This window comes from Cololabis saira, chromosome 22 (genome assembly GCF_033807715.1).
Source record: "Cololabis saira isolate AMF1-May2022 chromosome 22, fColSai1.1, whole genome shotgun sequence".
Lineage (NCBI taxonomy): Eukaryota > Metazoa > Chordata > Actinopteri > Beloniformes > Belonidae > Cololabis > Cololabis saira.
Window position 1 is genome coordinate 7,645,950 of NC_084608.1, and position 18,390 is coordinate 7,664,339.

Here is an 18,390-nt window from a genome sequence, read left to right on the forward strand (position 1 = left end):
GACGACGTGAGCAGAAAGCAGCTGCCGGTGTTTAGGAAGCCGTATTTGCTCCCTCTTATCTTCTGTTGTTCCCTCTAAACTAAAAAACCTGAAAAAGTACCCTGTGGGATTAAATCAACTTTCTAATACCGAGCAGTAAAGGTTCATATTTCCAAAGCTCCAACTGTGGGGCCTGACCATCATTGACCCAGAATGCATTGCACATATTCTGATAGGAGAGGGTTGCCTTCTATCAAAACGATCTGTCTTACTAGTTGGACGAGTTTAGAATGTAAAAGTAGAAGTTTGACTTAAAAAAATGATGATATACTAGTGAGAACTGCTGCATGTGTACGTCTCTGCAACTGTGCGTATGTAGGGAAAGCCTGGCCGACCACATCACAAACTCCACACCTCTAACCTTCATGACTCAGTAATTTAGCAGGTTTAGATACACTCCACATCAAGCTGTCAGTCAGGCCCTGGCGGCTGCGTGTCTCCTGACCTTGCTGAGCTGATCTCCACATCTATCCCCTAACAACAACTGTCACATCTCACACACTTGGCAGTGTGTCTGAGCCCATTTGGAACAAGCCGTAAAGGAAAGTAGAGCGGAAACAGCTACTCTCTGTCTGGCCTGCAGACGTTTACAATCCAATATTTTATTTCTAAGTCAAGACAGAAACAGTTTCTACAATTTGGAGTAGCTATAATTAAAATGCACCCTTTCATAAAATGATAATATCAATATGTAAAACAGTTAAATGATATTCACACTAACACACTTTGACCAACCTTGTTTTGTAATACTGTGTTTGACCCGGTCTTTGTATGTTTTGACCGTATAGAAACGAAATTCTCGTCAGTTGTGTGAAATAAGACCTGGAAACAGGCATTGTGGCATAGAATTGTTAAATTGGTTTAATTCACTGTTCCGAATTGTTACAGATTACTTTTGTAATACTGTATTTGACCCGGTCTTTGTACATTTTGACTGTATAGAAACATAATTCTTGCCATTGTAGGAATGAGATGTACCTGCTGTACTCTATTGCCCTTGCCTTGTTTTAATCAAAAAGTACATATAAGGACCCGGCAGTCAGTTAAAACATGGAACCGATACCTCCAGGCCAGACCAGAAACAGTTGTGGCATCTACTACTGAAGTAGCATCATAAGAAGCTATATCATGTTTACTATAAAGTGCCTAAACTCGCTAAGCTGTTAGTTCACAGTTCAGATGCCGAGTTAACCGAATTGCTTTTTTCAATTCTAATTGAAATTTGCTGAGAGCCAAGTTGGTATAAATGTTAAAACGTCACAATGAGTGTGCTGCATTTACTGGAATACAGCACACTAATACTGATGATAATATTAATAACATTAATATTATCTAAACAATGAAGACCTGTGTAATAAAATAGGCAACGGTTAATTAAAGGCACGACAGGAGACAGCGTGACAGTAAAATAACAGATTTCTTTCTTTCTACTAAGACAAGAGGCCTCAAAAGATCCAATACTTCAGCTGTAACAACACACCACTCCATTCATCCCTGAAAAACTTTTCCACTTCGCCTTTATGACTAAGATTATAAAAGATTTTTAAAAATCATTAAAAAAAACCCTGTCACTATGCCAATGGCTCAAGATCAGCGTTTTCACACAATGGAAGGGGGAAAAAAAGAAAAAAAAATGGAAAGACTGAGCTGGATAGAGGAAGAGATAGAGGGAGGAATAGAGGGAGAGACGGAGGGGAGGCAGATGTCAGGGGTGAAGCCTTATTGATCTGGAGACTTAATTAACCGTCAGATGCCTCTGACAGTCTCTGATCTTCTATGAGCAGTGGCAGAGTGGCACCACTCTTGGGGGGGGCAATGAGAGAGTTTGGAGACTGGATGGAAGAAGAGCAACGGAGGTGAAATGCAGATTGTTCACACAATAACACATTTGCTTTGCAGGAGTTTCCACAGAAGCTGGAGAGAGGACAGGGTGAAAGGTAAAGATGAAAGACTTATCACTTAAAAAAAGGGAAAACAATGACGTGTTCAGCTGTGTTCGCGATAAACCGAGTAGAGTACATTTGGAAACACTCTGATGCAATCCCCCACAACTTCTGTGCATCCACACGTGGAAGGTCGGCTGGTGTTGAGATGAAAGCAGCGGCTGGTGGAGGACCGAATCTCCAATTCTAATACGCCTAAAGAGCCATGAGCTCAGTTCGCTGATGTCATTCGGGCAGAATGGGAATTGATCCAAATGAAGCCAGGAGAGTGAAGTAAAGGTTGAGAGGATTGGGGCTCACGCTAATCCCTCAGAGGTTTGGAAACGGAGAAAAAAAGCGTTCCCTGGAACGTGATGAAGGGAGATGAGTCGTTGAGAGCGATGTTAGTCGGGGGTTTAACAGAAAGATGGAGCATATTTCAAAAGGGCTGGTATTTTTATCAGATCATGAACGAGGCAAATTCACTATAAAAACCCATTATGTGTGAAGTCGACATGTTAACGACACCTCAATCAATTTGAATGTACTTCAACCCCTTCCCCCAAACAAAATCATAATAATGAAGCAGGTGTGTTTGATTTACTCACCAATGCGAGAGATCATGTTGGCTCGCGGCGTGGCGAGATTGTCCGAGCCCTCGATGGTGTCGTAGGGGGAGTGGTAGATCCGACGCTCGTGGTCGTCCAGGAGAGAGTTACCCAGGTGATCGAACGGCGGAGGGCTGGCAGGGCCGTCCTGTGTGATGAGAGACAGGTGTTGACAATCTGCCACCATGAACGCCGTTAAATGTAATTTCAGTACACATGAAACCCCCGGCAGCACAAACACGCTGCATCTTCACTTTCATCCACTATAATAGCATCCCTCCCATTTCAGTTTGATGCCGTTGTCCCAACTAAATAGTAGAAACACTGTAAACTGTATGAATGGTATAAAACAGTAGAATCTTCAGGTCTGAGAGAGACCAGACTTCTCCGTTGGGATTTTTTTAATCGGGACAACAATAATTTGACCTTAAAGCCAACTGCAACATGCCCATGTTCTCTTAATTATGTAAATACATGGCCATTTATGTCATTCACCACTTAGCCAACATTTTCTAATTAGGGTTAAAAGGAAGTTTCAGCATGCAGTGTATTATTAGCTTTACTAGCATACGGCTCTTATTAAATTGACTTTTTACTGGGTGATAAAGCTGGAAAGTCTTCAGCAAAACTGTTTCTAAAAACTAAAATCATGAATTATGTGTTTAAAAAAAAAAAGGCTGGTGACTTGACAGTCACATCCATTCATAACATAGGCCTAAACATGGTACTAAAGGAACAGAATACTTCAGGGTCTGGCAACAAATTTACCTCTGTGTAAAGCTGTGCATCTTATTTCTTTTATTCTGTTATTGGCACTGGATTGAAATAGCCTTTATTCATCCCTTTTTTCCACCTACAGCGTTGCTCTGTTCTGATGTTGACTGATAATCGCAGCAGGCATGCGTGCAGTAAGCTAAACAGCAGAACTTCCCCGCTCTTCCTGTACTGTAACTTGGGGTGTGTAGGTACTAGGAGCGATGGTTCCAGAGTCCTGCTACTGTTTGCGCTGTTGACGTTGGTTCACATAAACATGCTGTAATTTGTGCATAAAAAGAGACGCCTATAGCAGCAGGAGGCCAAAGGCGCGGCGTGTCACGTGATACGTCATCTATATTCCAGAAACCTCAGGTTCCATCTCATTTTACGGGGGTATTTTCTGGTTCAGCAGTGTGAAACAGGTCCTGCAGTGGTCCGAGCTGGATAAAACTCCATGGATTTCCCATAAGTCAAGAGACAGCTGTCGCTAACAATGAGCAGGAGTAAAGAGATCAGTGACATTTGCCACATGGTCGATGTTCTGCACTGCTGACCGTGTGTCCATCCTGGACACACGGGAGCGCATGCTTCGCGCCTTAGAGCTTGACAGTACTAGTCATGAGTCTTTAACAGTTACTAGTTGGCAAAATGCATCAATTGCAGGAGAAAAAATATTTGAGAGGAGAAGATTTTTTTTTATTGTGAACTTCGAGAAAAAAGTTGAAATGTCGAGAAAAAAGTTGAAATGTCGCCTTTTTTCTCAACATTTCAACTTTATTCAAAAAATTTTGACTTTTTTCTCAACATTTCGACTTTTTTCTCGAAATTGTACTTCAACATTAATCTCGACATTACGACTTTTTTCTCGAGATTTCGACTTTTTTCTCGAAGTGGATAATGAAAAAAATCCTCCTCTAAAATAATATTTTTATTTTTCTCCTGCCTAATACTTTTCCGTACATTTTAGGAGTAATGAACAGTAATGAACAAGTCAGAAAAAAAAAGAAGAATCCTCAGCTGTGCTTGGTGTTTACGTCTGAGCTGAGATCTTTCCGGGAGTACTTCACAGCGCCTTGTGTGCAGAACAGGGAATATGCTGAAGGACTTCCAGTCCAGGACTTATTAGGGACTTCTCTCTCACGGCTAGATAGTTTATCGTAAGTCAACTCTATACCTCAAGCATGCTTTTAACCGGGAGGCCTTGGCTAATATTGATGTCTCACTATATTCTGCCTGCTCCGGGCCACGAGGAGAGGGGAGTCAAAAGAAAAAAAACAGACAGGATATGGGAGAGCGGGGCAGCGGGGAGTTTCTGGTCAACAACAGAGAAGAATGGCGGTGGCGTAGGAGCAAAGGTGCTGATGCACTGTGGTTGCTGCCAAGTCACCTCTCTGTGAGAGTTATTAGCCGTTTAATAGAAATAAGAGGTTTAATGAGTTTGGAGGCACCAAACTTTAGTGGGACAGTTTGCTGATTAGAGCGAGGAAGTAGTGAAGCTGTGTGTGCGTAACTGGCTGGATGCAGCCGGGATCGCAGCACCGGCCCCTGCCAGCTTTCATTTAAAGCATGTCGGCTCAAAGAAGCTGATAAACGCTCAATGAGGCTAAAAATGGCAAAATCAAGAGTTATTTTTCTCCCTTTCCTCTCAGTCATTCAACCCCTCTCTGCACTTTTTACTCCGGTGTCCCTGAAAGATTCCTCAGATCTTCTATAATCAATAATATTTCAGATGTGACTCAGCCAAAACTAGGCTCCTTTTTTTTTCCTCTTTTAAACAACATTTTAAGCGGGTAAAATTGCATTTGTTATGCAACAGACACAATTTGAGAGAGTTGAAAGGAAAATAAAATAACATATGTGAGTTTTCAGAGCTCAGTGTCGAGTTTTTAAATTCTCTGCAGTTAATAGATAAAAATAAACAACCCAGTTTGTATGAAGGCAGACGAGCCTCCCAGTCCCACGCCAATGTGTCCTGAGTGGCTGGATTTAGAGTCGGCCACTTGTGCCTGGATCACCCAGGAAACATATTGGCACCGTGTTGAAACACGTCACATGTAAGAGCTAAACAAGTTGATTTTAGAAGTATTCACAGTCTTCTTTGCCAAACAGATGCTGGAATCCATTTAACACAGAGCCAAAATTGCAGCAATTTAATCTTTGTGTATTCAGTGTTAATGAACCGGGCTTCTGTGCATGACAATGCTTTGGCTTCCTCTCACTTTGTTTACTGACTTGTGAGCGTCTCCTGACTGCTGTCAGCGTGCATAATGAGCTGTGACATTTTTTATTAACTTTCCCCACTCTGCTAGCAGCTAATATTTTACTTACATCATATGTTAGTTTCAAAGAAGCAACTTTTCAGTCTAAAGAAATAAACGATGCTCCTGCAACTGTGGCAGGAAGCTCTGAATATAATAAACTGTTTGAAGAAACATCAGAATGACATGAAGTGCTGAGGAATAATAATGAAAAGGAAAGAATAAAGACCAAAAAAAAGTGCAAAATGCCTTATCCAACTGTAACAAGCTCATAAAAGGAGATTATTTTAGTGTTTAGTGAAATATTTTTTATCTTGTCCTACCACACACTCTCATCATGTATTCAAACATTTTTAATCTGGTCATTTTCAGTGGATAATCCTGTTGATAGAGGGCAAGGGAAAAACACCAACTCATGCAGGTCAACTGCTGCTCGGCAAAACATACCTGTGCACTTACACGTATATGTATACATATATATGTGCATGTGAGTACAGACTCATGCCCGAATATCATTTTCCCCCCCTGTGCATCATCCTCTCCGTGACCTTGAGTACTCAGTGAGGAAGGTGAATCAGTGTGTTGACAGGCATGGTCTTAAGCTGTCAACTAAAGCAAATAACGTCTCATCCATGACCATTTCCTAACTCTCTATCCTGGTCTCAGCCAGTTGCCATGAACCTAATCCAGTCATCCTCCACAATAATGCTCTAATTACGATCCTTAAGCTCCTGCATCCTGCCCCAGGCACAACTTACCTCTCCTCTGCTGGCTAGATAGCACACTTTTCATTAGGCTCTCACATCCACGCTGAATCTCACCTAATACCAGCGCTTCTCAAAGTAGGATCCCATGGGGATTCTACAAGTTCATAGCAAAACTTCAGTTTCACCTAAACAAGGACATCCATAGGAAAATCAGTACAACGGCAAAATATGAGAATATAATCCTGGCAGGTGTAGAAACAATGTTGTGTCTCAACCTTAACAGACCTCGTGTTTTTATCTTGATTTCTCACGCCTATAGATGACAACAAAGGTAGGTAAACAAGAATTCTCTTCCAAGGATTACATGTTAACACTGGAGGCTTAGCGAGTGAACAACAAAAACACAACAGTTATTACACATATAAAGTAGGGCTGGGCGATATATCGAGATTTTAATATATATCGATATATTTTCAAACGCGATATGGTACCGAAACAATATAATTTATATCGATTAAAAAAAAAAATGTTTTATTATTTTGATATAACTTATTTTGTGACAAATTGACTTGAATGTTTTATTTGAGATTTGCCCAAATTTTTGGTTATTCGCACAACTGAACCTCAGTGGAAAAGTCTGCCTGTTACTGTCTACATTGTATTAATTGCACAGTATATTTTAATTTAATTGTTATGCAGGAAAGGGATATTTGTTTTATTTTATTCAAGAAGCATTTTTATTCTATATATGCAGGCAGTTTATTTTTATTTAATTTGTTTTATACATTTTTATATTGTGCAGACCTCTGTTAATAAAGGAACCTATGTGACATTTGGCACGAGGCTTTGTATTAAAACAGTTTTTTTAAGGGTTTGCCTCAGAAAAAATGAAGCTAACAGAGATGCTATGCTATAATGCTTTGGGGGAAACCCCAAATATAGCACAGAAAAAATATCGATATATATCGAGTATCGCCATTCAGCTAGAAAATATCGAGATATGACTTTTGGTCCATATCGCCCAGCCCTGATATAAAGCTTAATTTTCCTTAATAAGTTAGTTAAATACAGTTCTTTGTTTTCACATCCCAGAATAGTTCCTCTTCGACATGTGCTGAGTAATCCTCCTCCATATATACCTTAATACTGTATATACCTTCAATGTGAATACGGCTTATACGTTTCCCCATGCTTGTGCACGTGTCCCAACAACACTTGGCTTTTCCAACACTGAAGCAAGTACTTCACCGCCACAGTCCTCCACTGAGCTCAAGCAGCCCACTCAACCACTAGATTCAATATATTATTCTCTCAATTGGTCCTATTGAGTTTCCCCTGCCACTCCTAAATGAGTCAGTCCTTAGAGAGCCGGCTGGGAATGAGGGCCAGCAGCAGCGGAATTGCATTTCTGCCGGTCTGCGATCTACTCCCTTCAATTTACTCAGTGTGCCAAGGTGAACTGCATTTCCCATAGTGCAGTGCTCTGCACCCCCGCTTTATTCCTTCCCATGAATCATCCCAATTTGCTATGAAAACAAGGGAGCTGTACGTGTCATGATCCAGCTGGACTTCAATCAGTCCATATTAAGCAGCCGAGAGGGGTGGGGGGGGGGTTAACAGAGAATCCCCCCCGCTGCCGTCTTCTGCCTCTGTTGTGGGCAGCATCTCAATGTTTTAAGGTCTCTCTCAGCAGTGGTCAGCTCAATACTAATAAAACCATAATTTACTCGAGCAGGAGTCTGATTGATAGCTCTCTCAAGGCTCTATCGATCAGCCTTTCTTTCATCCGAGTGAGCGTCTTTTGTCAGGGCCAGCCATTTCCTTCCCTCTTGTCTCTTTGCATAAAGCCTCTCGTGGTGACTAGCAGCAATGCTGTTGGGATGGATTACAAACAAGCCAACTGACATGCCAAGAAGACAACTTTGGTACTCTTTCATATACAAAAAAGCTCTTAGATCTACTTTCCTTACAGGCCTAACTAAATTATCGCTAAGGCATTGCATAGATATTGTATACAGTAATGCAGGAACGCCAAGCTAAAAGCAAGGATTATAGTACTCCTATGGTGCCATTGCTCCTTGATGTCATGAACAATATATTTACTTTGAGGTTCATGGAAGTGTCACCTATCTCAAAAAGGCATGGCCATAAGACCGACTCCAGACTTGATGGAGGTCCAGAGTACTAGATGTGTGTAACCTGGGCTGGCCGCACCTAGAAAACAAGTAGGTCCACTACACCATGGAAACAGGTTCTCTAGGTGACCTAATAGCATTACATGTATGTCAAATGTCAAGAAAACGTTCTTAAAAGTGAGCTCTATTATTTTTGTGGACAAAAAATGATCAGCTGAGACATAATGAATACCAGAACATTATGGTGCTTTTCCACTAGTACCTCCTCAGCCCGACTCGACTCGCCTTGGTTTGGTTCTTTCCCACCAGGGGTCTAACGTGCCAAGTAGATACTTTTCTGTATCTATTCTGCTGAGGTTCTAAGCGGCTGAGTCGGCTGTATCTGACATCATCACACTACAGGCCACCGATTGGTAGGGGGGTTGGAGTCAGACGTCTGAGTCAGGATGTGACATCAGCGAAAGAGAGACTCTGACGGCTTCTTGTTCATTTTATTCAACAGGCAATGGCAGCAAAAGTCTGTTTCATGATCCAACTCTGAGGTGCAGATGTTCATAAACCTGGTGACTGAGGAGAGAATTAAAAAGGGATCTAGACGGGAGATAAGGAACGACCAGATCTACCAGGAGCTCTGTCACTTCATAGCTGCTCGTGGCTACCAAACAAACAAAAAAAAGTATTGTTGGTTGAAGCTTCTCTCACTCTCATTTTTTAACTTGATATCAAACACAAGCCACAGACCCAGCAGCACATCTATCATCTCCTCCAGGTTCTACATCTTTAGTGTTGTTGTCTTCTACGTTTAAATCATACAATCAAATACGTCACAGCAGCTTCGCTCCAACCTCCTAGTTCTCCAGGTGCTGAATTGTTATGGAAAAGAAACTTGGCCGAGTTGCGATGAGTAGAGCCGAGTAGGTGCTATAGTGGAAAAGCATTTGTGACAGAGTCTCTCTTTCGCTGGTGAACCAGTGCTCGCTGGTGAGGGCATGTTCAAAGAACACGAGAGCTGGCTGGTAATGTGACTGGTATCAGATTGGGGAACACCTCAGACTCTTCTTCACGCTTTGTGCCACTCCTTAGCAGTTTTTACAAAGACCTCCTCGTAGGAGCTGCTATTGTAGGGAGGTGCTGCTGGCATGTCGATACCGGTCCCTAACAAACATGTTGAGGTAGTAACCTCCATGTGAATGGCAGGGTGCAGGGATTCCCAGCAGAACGCAGGGCTGGATCCAGATGTGCTGTGTGTAACTCCCTCTGCCTGTGAGTGGTAATAATGTCATGGCTTATCAGTGCACACTAGCGCTTACTAATTACCACGTGTGGACGGGGGGGACACAACAGCGCCATTACCAGCAAAGCAGGAGTGGAGCAAATATAATTGTTGCAGTATTTTTCTGAAAAAAAAAACAGTCCTGTCATATTGTGACAAGCTTGTCACAACCCCTCCGTTCAAGCACTGATGTTGATTAACTGTCGTGAAAAACCCTGTCACTTAAACGTTGGCATCGCCAATAGCCAATTTGTTTTGGAATGGCAAACACCAGTGGATACTTTCAAAAATGCCACTAACGAGTGACAGGCTAAAGAAAATTAGAAAAAGATTATAAAAAATAAAGTGATCAGAACACAGGAATTAAAAAAGCTTAATTTCAAACTGATGAAGAAATCTATGCATCATCTACACCTGCATGGGGGGCAGCTGAAGCCTACTCAGCTGTCTTTCAGCTAAAGGAACCCTGGACGGGTCTCCGGTCCATCACTGGACCACTTTTGGAAAAACAACCACACATGATCACATTCACTCTTACACTAATGTGGAAACTCTGTTTAACCTGACATGTTTTAGGAGTCTGGGAGGAAACAGATCCCCCCTGAACAAACCCATGAAACCATGCAAACATGGCATTTCTCTGCCAGGATTTGAACCAGGAATCTACACCTTTTAGTGATCAAAGAGTACATGGCTGTCATCAATGGAATTAAATATGAGGAAGCCAGTTGAGAAGTATCGCGGTAAAGAATGTTTTTAATGTTCAAAGTAATGGACAGAAGCCATGTGCCGCTTCACACACAAACGTATAAAATAAAACCGTCAAACTTTGAGCTAAATTCCTTAATCAGAGCAAGAGAGGCAAATGCTGCATGCTGTGTAAGTTAAAACAAGAAAAAGTGATATTTCCACCGTCCTGATAGTGGATAAATCTCCAGTCATCAGCCTCTTATTCAAGACTGATGGATATACAGTATTTCATTGTTTTACACCGATAAGGTGAATTAGAGGCTTAATCGATAAGCAGAATAAAGATAGTTCATTGTCACTGTATGTCATCACTATAGCAACACCTGGGACTGTTCATGCTGGTTACTTGTTCAGAGTGCTGTTTTTAAAACACAGTCTTACCTCAGTGTCGTACATTTTAAATTACTGCTCAACCCAATTACCCATTAATGTCTAATTTGCTTGATTAATGCATGTAAATTCCTTAAACTGCATCAAAAGCAGAGGGCAGGGAGGTGAGTGAATGGAACAATAACACTCAACAACCTTAAATTCTACTGTGAGCTCCAGGATGATGGAAAAGATTTAGAAAATGTGGCTCAAAAAAATAATGGGATTAAAATGACTTTTCATAGATTTAATTGCTTAAACGCATGTGACAATATATAAATAGAACTCAGATGGATAGATGTAGAAATTACACAGCCTCTGAAGCAGAGATGCAATTACAATGCCTCAAACAAATTGGCAGTGACTGATCATATGGCATGACTATCTGGGGCAGAGCGGCGCTTTTTCAAATAGTGGCTATCTGCGGAGAACAGAGAACAAATCGATTGTTCTGATTTAGAAACTGTATGCACAAGTACGCGTTTGTAGGCAGCTGCACTTGCGTGTCCCATGGGCCCCAGAATTAAACTTATTCTAACTACCTTTGCTTTGTGTCGGATAAATTGAGACTGATAATGCATATATATTACAAATTAAACCCCGGCAAACGGCCGTCATAAGTTCTCTCAAATGTCAAACCAGGTAACTGCGGACCTTCAGGGTGTGTATAACTTTGGGTCATGTGGTAAATGAGTATTGCCATGATTCAATGGATTGTAGTTCCATCTTTAGCAGCAATTACTTAGTTATTTCCTGAAGGATGTTTTCAGTTTATAATGGCATTGTAAATGAAATTTGGATCATTTCTTTTCACAAAATTGTATTGCTCCCATTTATTGTGTATCTCTCCGTTGCCTTGAACAGGCTGTGTGCTGCAAAATGTGCTGCAATTGTGACCGGAATTTCCCGCACTGGGCTGCGGATGTGACATCACATGACGCTGCATGCACGTTCTCCCCGTTCTCCCGTGCCGGCTTCACTGTTGGCTGCAGTACCCCCGACGGCCGTCGTGGTGAAGGGTGGCGCTAAAGAGTCTCATTTCTTAAAAGGAGCCTCATGCTCCTTTAAGTATTCGGACCTGAGTGCTGAAATCCCGTTCAGCAGAGTTCCTGCGGGCCAACCTGAGTACCTCTCCAAAATACAGGGCCTTTTTTGCCGCGTAAAGGTTTCTGAAGGCTTCTTTTACAGGGCCGTTCCTGGTTGGAGACACATACAAACAAACACACACATAGTACTACTGGAAACTCGCCCAATCCCTCTCACCGTAAAATGCTGACCTTGAAATTGTTTGGAAACTGATTTGTAAACCTTTCCAGGCTGATCCAAGACTATTGCTAAGATTGATTCTGAGACCAACGCTTACGTCTTTCCCTTTTGGCATTGTGTTAAAGCAGAACAAAGGACTTTTGGTCAAGTTGTTCACATTATGCTTTTTTTTTCTTTTCTAAATTGGTAACATGTTCTGTTTCAGCGGACTCTCCTGATCCCCGGACAGTAATTAAGTACTAAGCCCTTTAAAGCACCCAGGGGTATTATCTGAAACATTATTTCAAGCATAAAAATGCAAAATTCACAACAATTAATATAAATGACAATAATAAACCATATAAGGCATAAAGTTGGTAAAGCAACGTTTTTGTGCTCCCCTTATTTACACAAACTAAGTCTGTTCGTAGTTAACGCATATATTTGTTCTGCTCTCGTTTCCTGGAGGAGGACCATTGTTCCCAGGTGCCCTCTCATTCTACTTAACATTTGGAAATTTTGGTCGCAGAGCATTTATGACCACCCGATGTTATTTTCAACAGCATTTATAAACACAAACTGGAAATACGAAGATATATATGCATGATAAGATATGCATGAATGAAGGTTTTCTCTGCACTGCAGTCAGAATAAAGGTTGGTTCAAACTATTTACTGGCACTTTACAGTGTCATTATGGCTTCGGAAAAACATAGTGCTTCTGAAAGTTTGCAGAGATAAACCAGGTCTGAACGGGTTCTTGGAGCAGCCCAGAATTTCTATCAACATTTCAGATATTTGTAAGGTAGCAGGGTTCTTTTTTCTGCTACAATACATTCATTTCATTAGACATGAAACATCAGCATCCACTCAACTCAACCTCACCTCCCACTTTAGCACTTCCCCATAGAAGGTCTTGTTTAGCAGAAAGGATTAAACTAAATAATAGCAAAGTCTATGCTGGTGTCATGGAGCGGGGTGACCTGGATATACGGCACGTATTGAAGTCTCCCGACGGCCCTGATGCATTAGGCTATGATGCTCGGCTCCTTTCCCCAGCAGACAGTGATGGATCTGATTCATTTCAGTGGTGGCTTCCAGTGCTTACTCCCATTCTGCTGGGTGTCAGTGGCAAACGGGTTCAGACGCTGCACATATCAGCCTGACCAATACTGCAGAACCAGGGGGCTAAATGCAGGTGGATGTAGGACACCAGAGCCTGTCGACATTTCACTTCTGCTTTTCAGACTGGCAGAGTTAATTCCAGCCATTTACATTCGTATTTCATTCCCCATTCAGACTTTATTAGAATTGTATTTTGCGACTTCATTCATATGTTTGCTTTAAGGCATCGGGATATGGTGTAATGAGCCTTTCCGTATAACTAAAAAAAGATATATTAGTGTATTATAATGGATAGTTCACTCATCTCACAGTGAACCGTTCTGTCCCACACTAAGAAGTGTTGAAGTAAACATAAGGTATCTATAAACCTGTAAAAATGTATTTAGTCTCCAAATGGTCCAAGTTAAAATATCTAGAGGTTCATTAAATGATTTTGAACTTGCTACAATCTGACTAATACTGCAGCCAGGAGTTGGTAGTTTAAGATAACGCAACCCTTCGGTGATCAGCATCATCACGTAGAAAGAAGTCCAATAGCTTTGATTCAAGCCTTTGAGATATCCTTTGATAATTAGACACTAAGAAAACACTGAAAATATGCATACAGTACTTTTAAGGACTGAAAAAAAGAAAGTTTTTCCTTTTTTCCTCAAGTCTAAATGTCTGCTCAATGTCAGTTTGTCTATCTGCCTGCCTCCCGGTGAAGGATTAAAGCCGACAGGAGACTGACTGGACTCAACTGATAGAACTCACTGAACCTTTGGGCTGAGCTTTCCCAAGAGGGACATGTGTCCTCTCTCTGAGTCTGGAGGACAAAGGAAAGAGAGGGAATATGGAGAAAAGAGGAGCCAGGAGGAATAAAGTCAAATCCAGAAAGTAATGTCTGTAGATCAAGCGCATCTCTGTTCAAAAACACAGCTGTACAGGTACAGTATGTGCACACAGAGACCTCATTCAGATCAGATATATTCAGTGGATGCATCACATGCAGCTGAATGCAGGTAAAACAACTGAAAATAAATTAAAGAGGAAAAGCATGTGTAAATATACAGTAGGTGGCAAGCATGGGTTGGATTTTGAGATGAAGGTTTACAGGGAGGAGCGCAGAACGCCACCCCAGACTGACACACAGCCACAGGAAACAGCATCCAATTAGAGTCACAGAAACGTTAATCAAATGTGATCTGCAAGCCCTGGCTGCAGGATAAACGAGCATGCATGGGAGTGGGAATACATGCAGACATACATGTACATGTGCATGCATGTCAGGGAGGACACACATGACTCAAATGAATGCATCATCAGCTTGTCATCGAGGTCTGGTTGCTTGTCCCCGGGTTTGTTAAGCAGGGAAACACGGAGACATCAGAGCTGCCCGCCCCGTCTGGAGGCTGTGGTCCAATGATTGACTTTGTGGTTGAGTGGTCAGACTTGCAGCCGTTGATCTAGACACTTGGCGGAAGAGAGGAGCCGAGCTGTCGATTGATCCCCACCTGGTGGTGAGCTGCTCGGATGGTGGGGGGTGATGCCTGAGGGGTCAAGGTCACCCGCGCCTGCCGCGATGGCAATCCTCCAACGGGTTAGTGGACACCGCTGGTGGCAGAGGCCATCGAGCTGAGGAAGGAGTCCTGCTGAGCTCAGTGAGCGTAAGGAACATCTGTAAAGAGCCGGTGGATATACAGTACTAGCAGGCCAAACAGACTTTAGTGAGGCCACTGACAGCAACTTTCTGTTGGCTCCATAAAGATTCTGGTTGTCGTGTATTGGTCCAGTATGGAGGACCGCCCAGCGTGGTTAATCCATGGATGCACCATCCTCATCATGAAGGTGATCAAGGGACAATCTCATCCAGCCAAGAACCAGCCTCTGTAAGTATTGATACCTGACCGGGGAAGCCGTCCGGTATCAACACTAAGATAAATACGCGCATGAGAGCAAAATGACGATAACTGAAATCAGTAGCCAGACTCTTCTCCTCCATTGTTCCCCGATGGTGGAATTACTTACCTAACTATGTCCAATCTGCAGGGTCTGTACCTACTTTAAGAACCCAGATATACTTGCAGTTTGAGCTTGCGTTCGCGTCCGTTCATGTGCACCACCAACCGCAACGTTGCTCGCGTAGTACGCGAGGAGAACGCGTCGTACCAGCGGTGACCGATAGGGGGCAGTAAGCAGAGTTGGAAAAGTGATTAAAGCAGCAGTAGTAGCAGTAGCAGATTAGAACAACAAACAAGTTTACATGACACCATTGGATGATGTAGGAGATTATACAGTAACATTGCTTTGGTTGCGACCTCTGCGTTGTCACTTGTGGCCAGCTGGTATCTGACCGGAACCAACGCCACTCGCGGCCAGAGCGAGAAATGCAGGTCGCTACGCGTTCAGTGTCTTTTTGAGAACGTGCACGTCGACACGTGAAATGAACACAGGATACGCGTGGCGGCCATGATGTGTACGCGTACGCGGTCAGAACTGCAAGTATATCTGGGGCTTTAAGAGCAAGCTAAAGACTCAGCTCTTTAAAGGAGAACTTCTGCATATAGTAAAATGCATGCATTTGTGACAAGATGGTGTCTTCTTAGACGTAGCTTTCTTATTTAAAGAAAAAAAAACGATATATATATATATATATTCTAGCATTGGCATGGCAGCATCTGTGTCCAACGGGACTCTCAGCAGTCTGACCAGCACTGATCCAGCTGGACCCTCCTATGTAATTTGTGCTGGTGTTGTTCTCTCAGATGTAAGTCGCTTTGGATAAAAGCATGTGCTAAATGACAGTAGTAGTAGTAACTGAAGGGGTCAAACTCCCAGGGGCCAACATAGCAGACGTTTAGGACAGCTACAAATACCTTGGGATCATGCAAGCAAATGGCAACTAGGAGGAGGCAGCAAGTACGTCGGCCACAGCCAAACACCTGAAAGACTCCTAAAGGGCTGGATGAATGAGAAGAACCACGTCTGGGCCATCAGCACACAGCCCACAATGCACGCTAGGATTTCATCCCAGCCGGCAGATTGAAGAATGGGCTGTCACTGAAAAGTCCCAGCAGCGGCTTGAAGAGGCTGGATGGGAGGACTTAAACAGCTTCATATGTATATACAGTCTGAACACATTCATTAGCCGTGACTTTCACCGCAGAAGACACAAGTCGGCCAGGCCTCACTACATATTGTTTTATGTGTCAACAGGACAGCTGTCAATCATAACTCAGGGAAGTCGTAAATAGATACATCAAGGTTTGCTGTCTAATTGAAAGAAAATAAAACAATAAAGGTCCATCTGTAGTTATTCCTACATTCAAATGCTTGCCAGTTTGGGCCAGCCGTGTGGCAGAAAATCCATCATTAAAGACTAACTGAAGTTTAATGAAATGAATCCTTCCTTTGTGGCCCTAATATCGTAATTCCTCTCCCCATTTACAGTAGGTACTTAATCTCACAAACAGGAGAATGGATGTGTTTGCTGGGTGTATTTACACAGGGGGGGGTATGAATTGTGTCCTGGTGAACAGAAACAAAGGGGAGACAGCAGCAGAAACTCTGATCTGCAGTAACAAGGTGGTTTTGATTTGTTGACAGTGATGGTAAGAATGTCACGTAAGAAGTGAACACGGGATTGATGAAAGTATAAAGTTGAACTAAAGGAAAAATCTGCCTACACTAACAATGTTTCAAACACGGTTTACGGCTCCTGCTGTCAACATTGATGCTTTTGTGTTTTCTTTAAAGTCAGAAGACAGATGAGGAGGAGCTGGATAAAAACACAAAGTTACATTAACCCTTTCCTGCACAGAGTTAGAGAAATAAATGGGAAAAACTGTGGAACTGACCCACATTATTTCAGATCTGATGTGCTAATAAATGGTGGAGATTTTTAATTTCATAAAATGACTCGGCCAATTGCCCTTCCATTTAATAATACAGATGTAGGACAGCCTTTTCTCATCAATACTTTAGAACCATGCCCTCTGGCAGAATATATGAATATGTCCATCTTAATTCTTTTGTTGATTTTGAGTCACTTTAGTCCCAGTGTGTGTAGAAATGGAGGAAATCAAGCCACTTTTTTTTCCTCTGCCTCCATGATGGCCCTCATGTTTTATTGTTACGATAACAGTTATGATTCCAGTTGGAAACGCAGACAAACAGAACTTTGTCACAGATTGCGTTGTAGCTGTAAGGTTACCTCACTGGCCAGCCGCCGGGCCACGATGAGCTGAATCATTCCACGCTTGTTGCCCTCCACCGACATGGATTCACGCAGCGTTTCCATGGCATCCTGGTTTGTCATCGCCAGCAAAGACTCCCCGTTGACTGCAATAAGTTGGTCATTGACATGCAGACGGCCATCCTGCAGGAATAAGATCAGGAATCATTTGGATTTTTTTTTTTTTAAAGCATTGTTGGAAAATCTGACCAGGAACAGCATTCTGCAGTTATTCATGACGTAGGTCAAGTAACAACGTGCGTAACCCAAGCGATACGAACGCTCGAAAGTCTGGTTACATTTCAGTAAAAAAGACGACAACAGGGCAACTTGCAATACTTGCCAAGTGGATATTTCATCTGAGGGTTAGGGTTGGGGTTGCAGATTTGCAAAATACAGTTTGATTGGATGTGATTTGATTGGATTTGACATAGTTTTATTTTTGAGTGTTCAGTTCATGTATCATTTCAAAAAGGAGAATTTTATTTCTATCAGAGAAATGTTGGACATTCTTGTGGAATTGCCGCAGAATAATTTATGTTGTATTTTGTAAATTTCTACACAAGAATATTTAATTTATGAGCATAAAAATGTTATATTGGTGATGCTAATCAACCTTTTCTTGTCCTTTTTTTTCCAAATGAGAATCGATAAAGAACCGAATTGTTAAGCAGAATCAAAAATGGAATTGGAATCGTACAAATCTTATCAATTTCCATCCCTATTCATGAGGCTCTCTCATTCCTTTTCCTTTTTGTTTTAAACCCACTTGGGTTTAAGACAAAAACTCCAACAAACACCAGGGCAAGATTCTATCTAAATCTTCCTGCCTTTAGAGTTAAAGGGTAAGATTTAAGTTAGAGTTAAATTCCTCAAAACAACTTCTGGTAGATTCTTGTCAATTTTCAAGATAATAAAATAATTTAACTGAGCGTTGTTGCCCAATGGAGGTGTTCCATATCACAGCAGAGTTGAAAATCAAAAAAACTTG

General features: G+C 42.0%; 1 protein-coding gene across 1 annotated transcript in view; it reads right to left on the reverse strand.

Moving 5' to 3' along the window:
• LOC133423716 (partitioning defective 3 homolog) overlaps nucleotides 1–18,390 on the reverse strand; it is a 394,242-nt gene that overhangs the window by 167,729 nt on the left and 208,123 nt on the right. The window contains exons 14-15 of the mRNA XM_061714033.1: nucleotides 17,379–17,543; nucleotides 2,570–2,717 (exon numbers count right to left, since the gene is read on the reverse strand). Coding sequence (XP_061570017.1) covers nucleotides 2,570–2,717; nucleotides 17,379–17,543 — 313 coding nt within the window. The remainder of the gene's footprint in view (nucleotides 1–2,569; nucleotides 2,718–17,378; nucleotides 17,544–18,390) is intronic.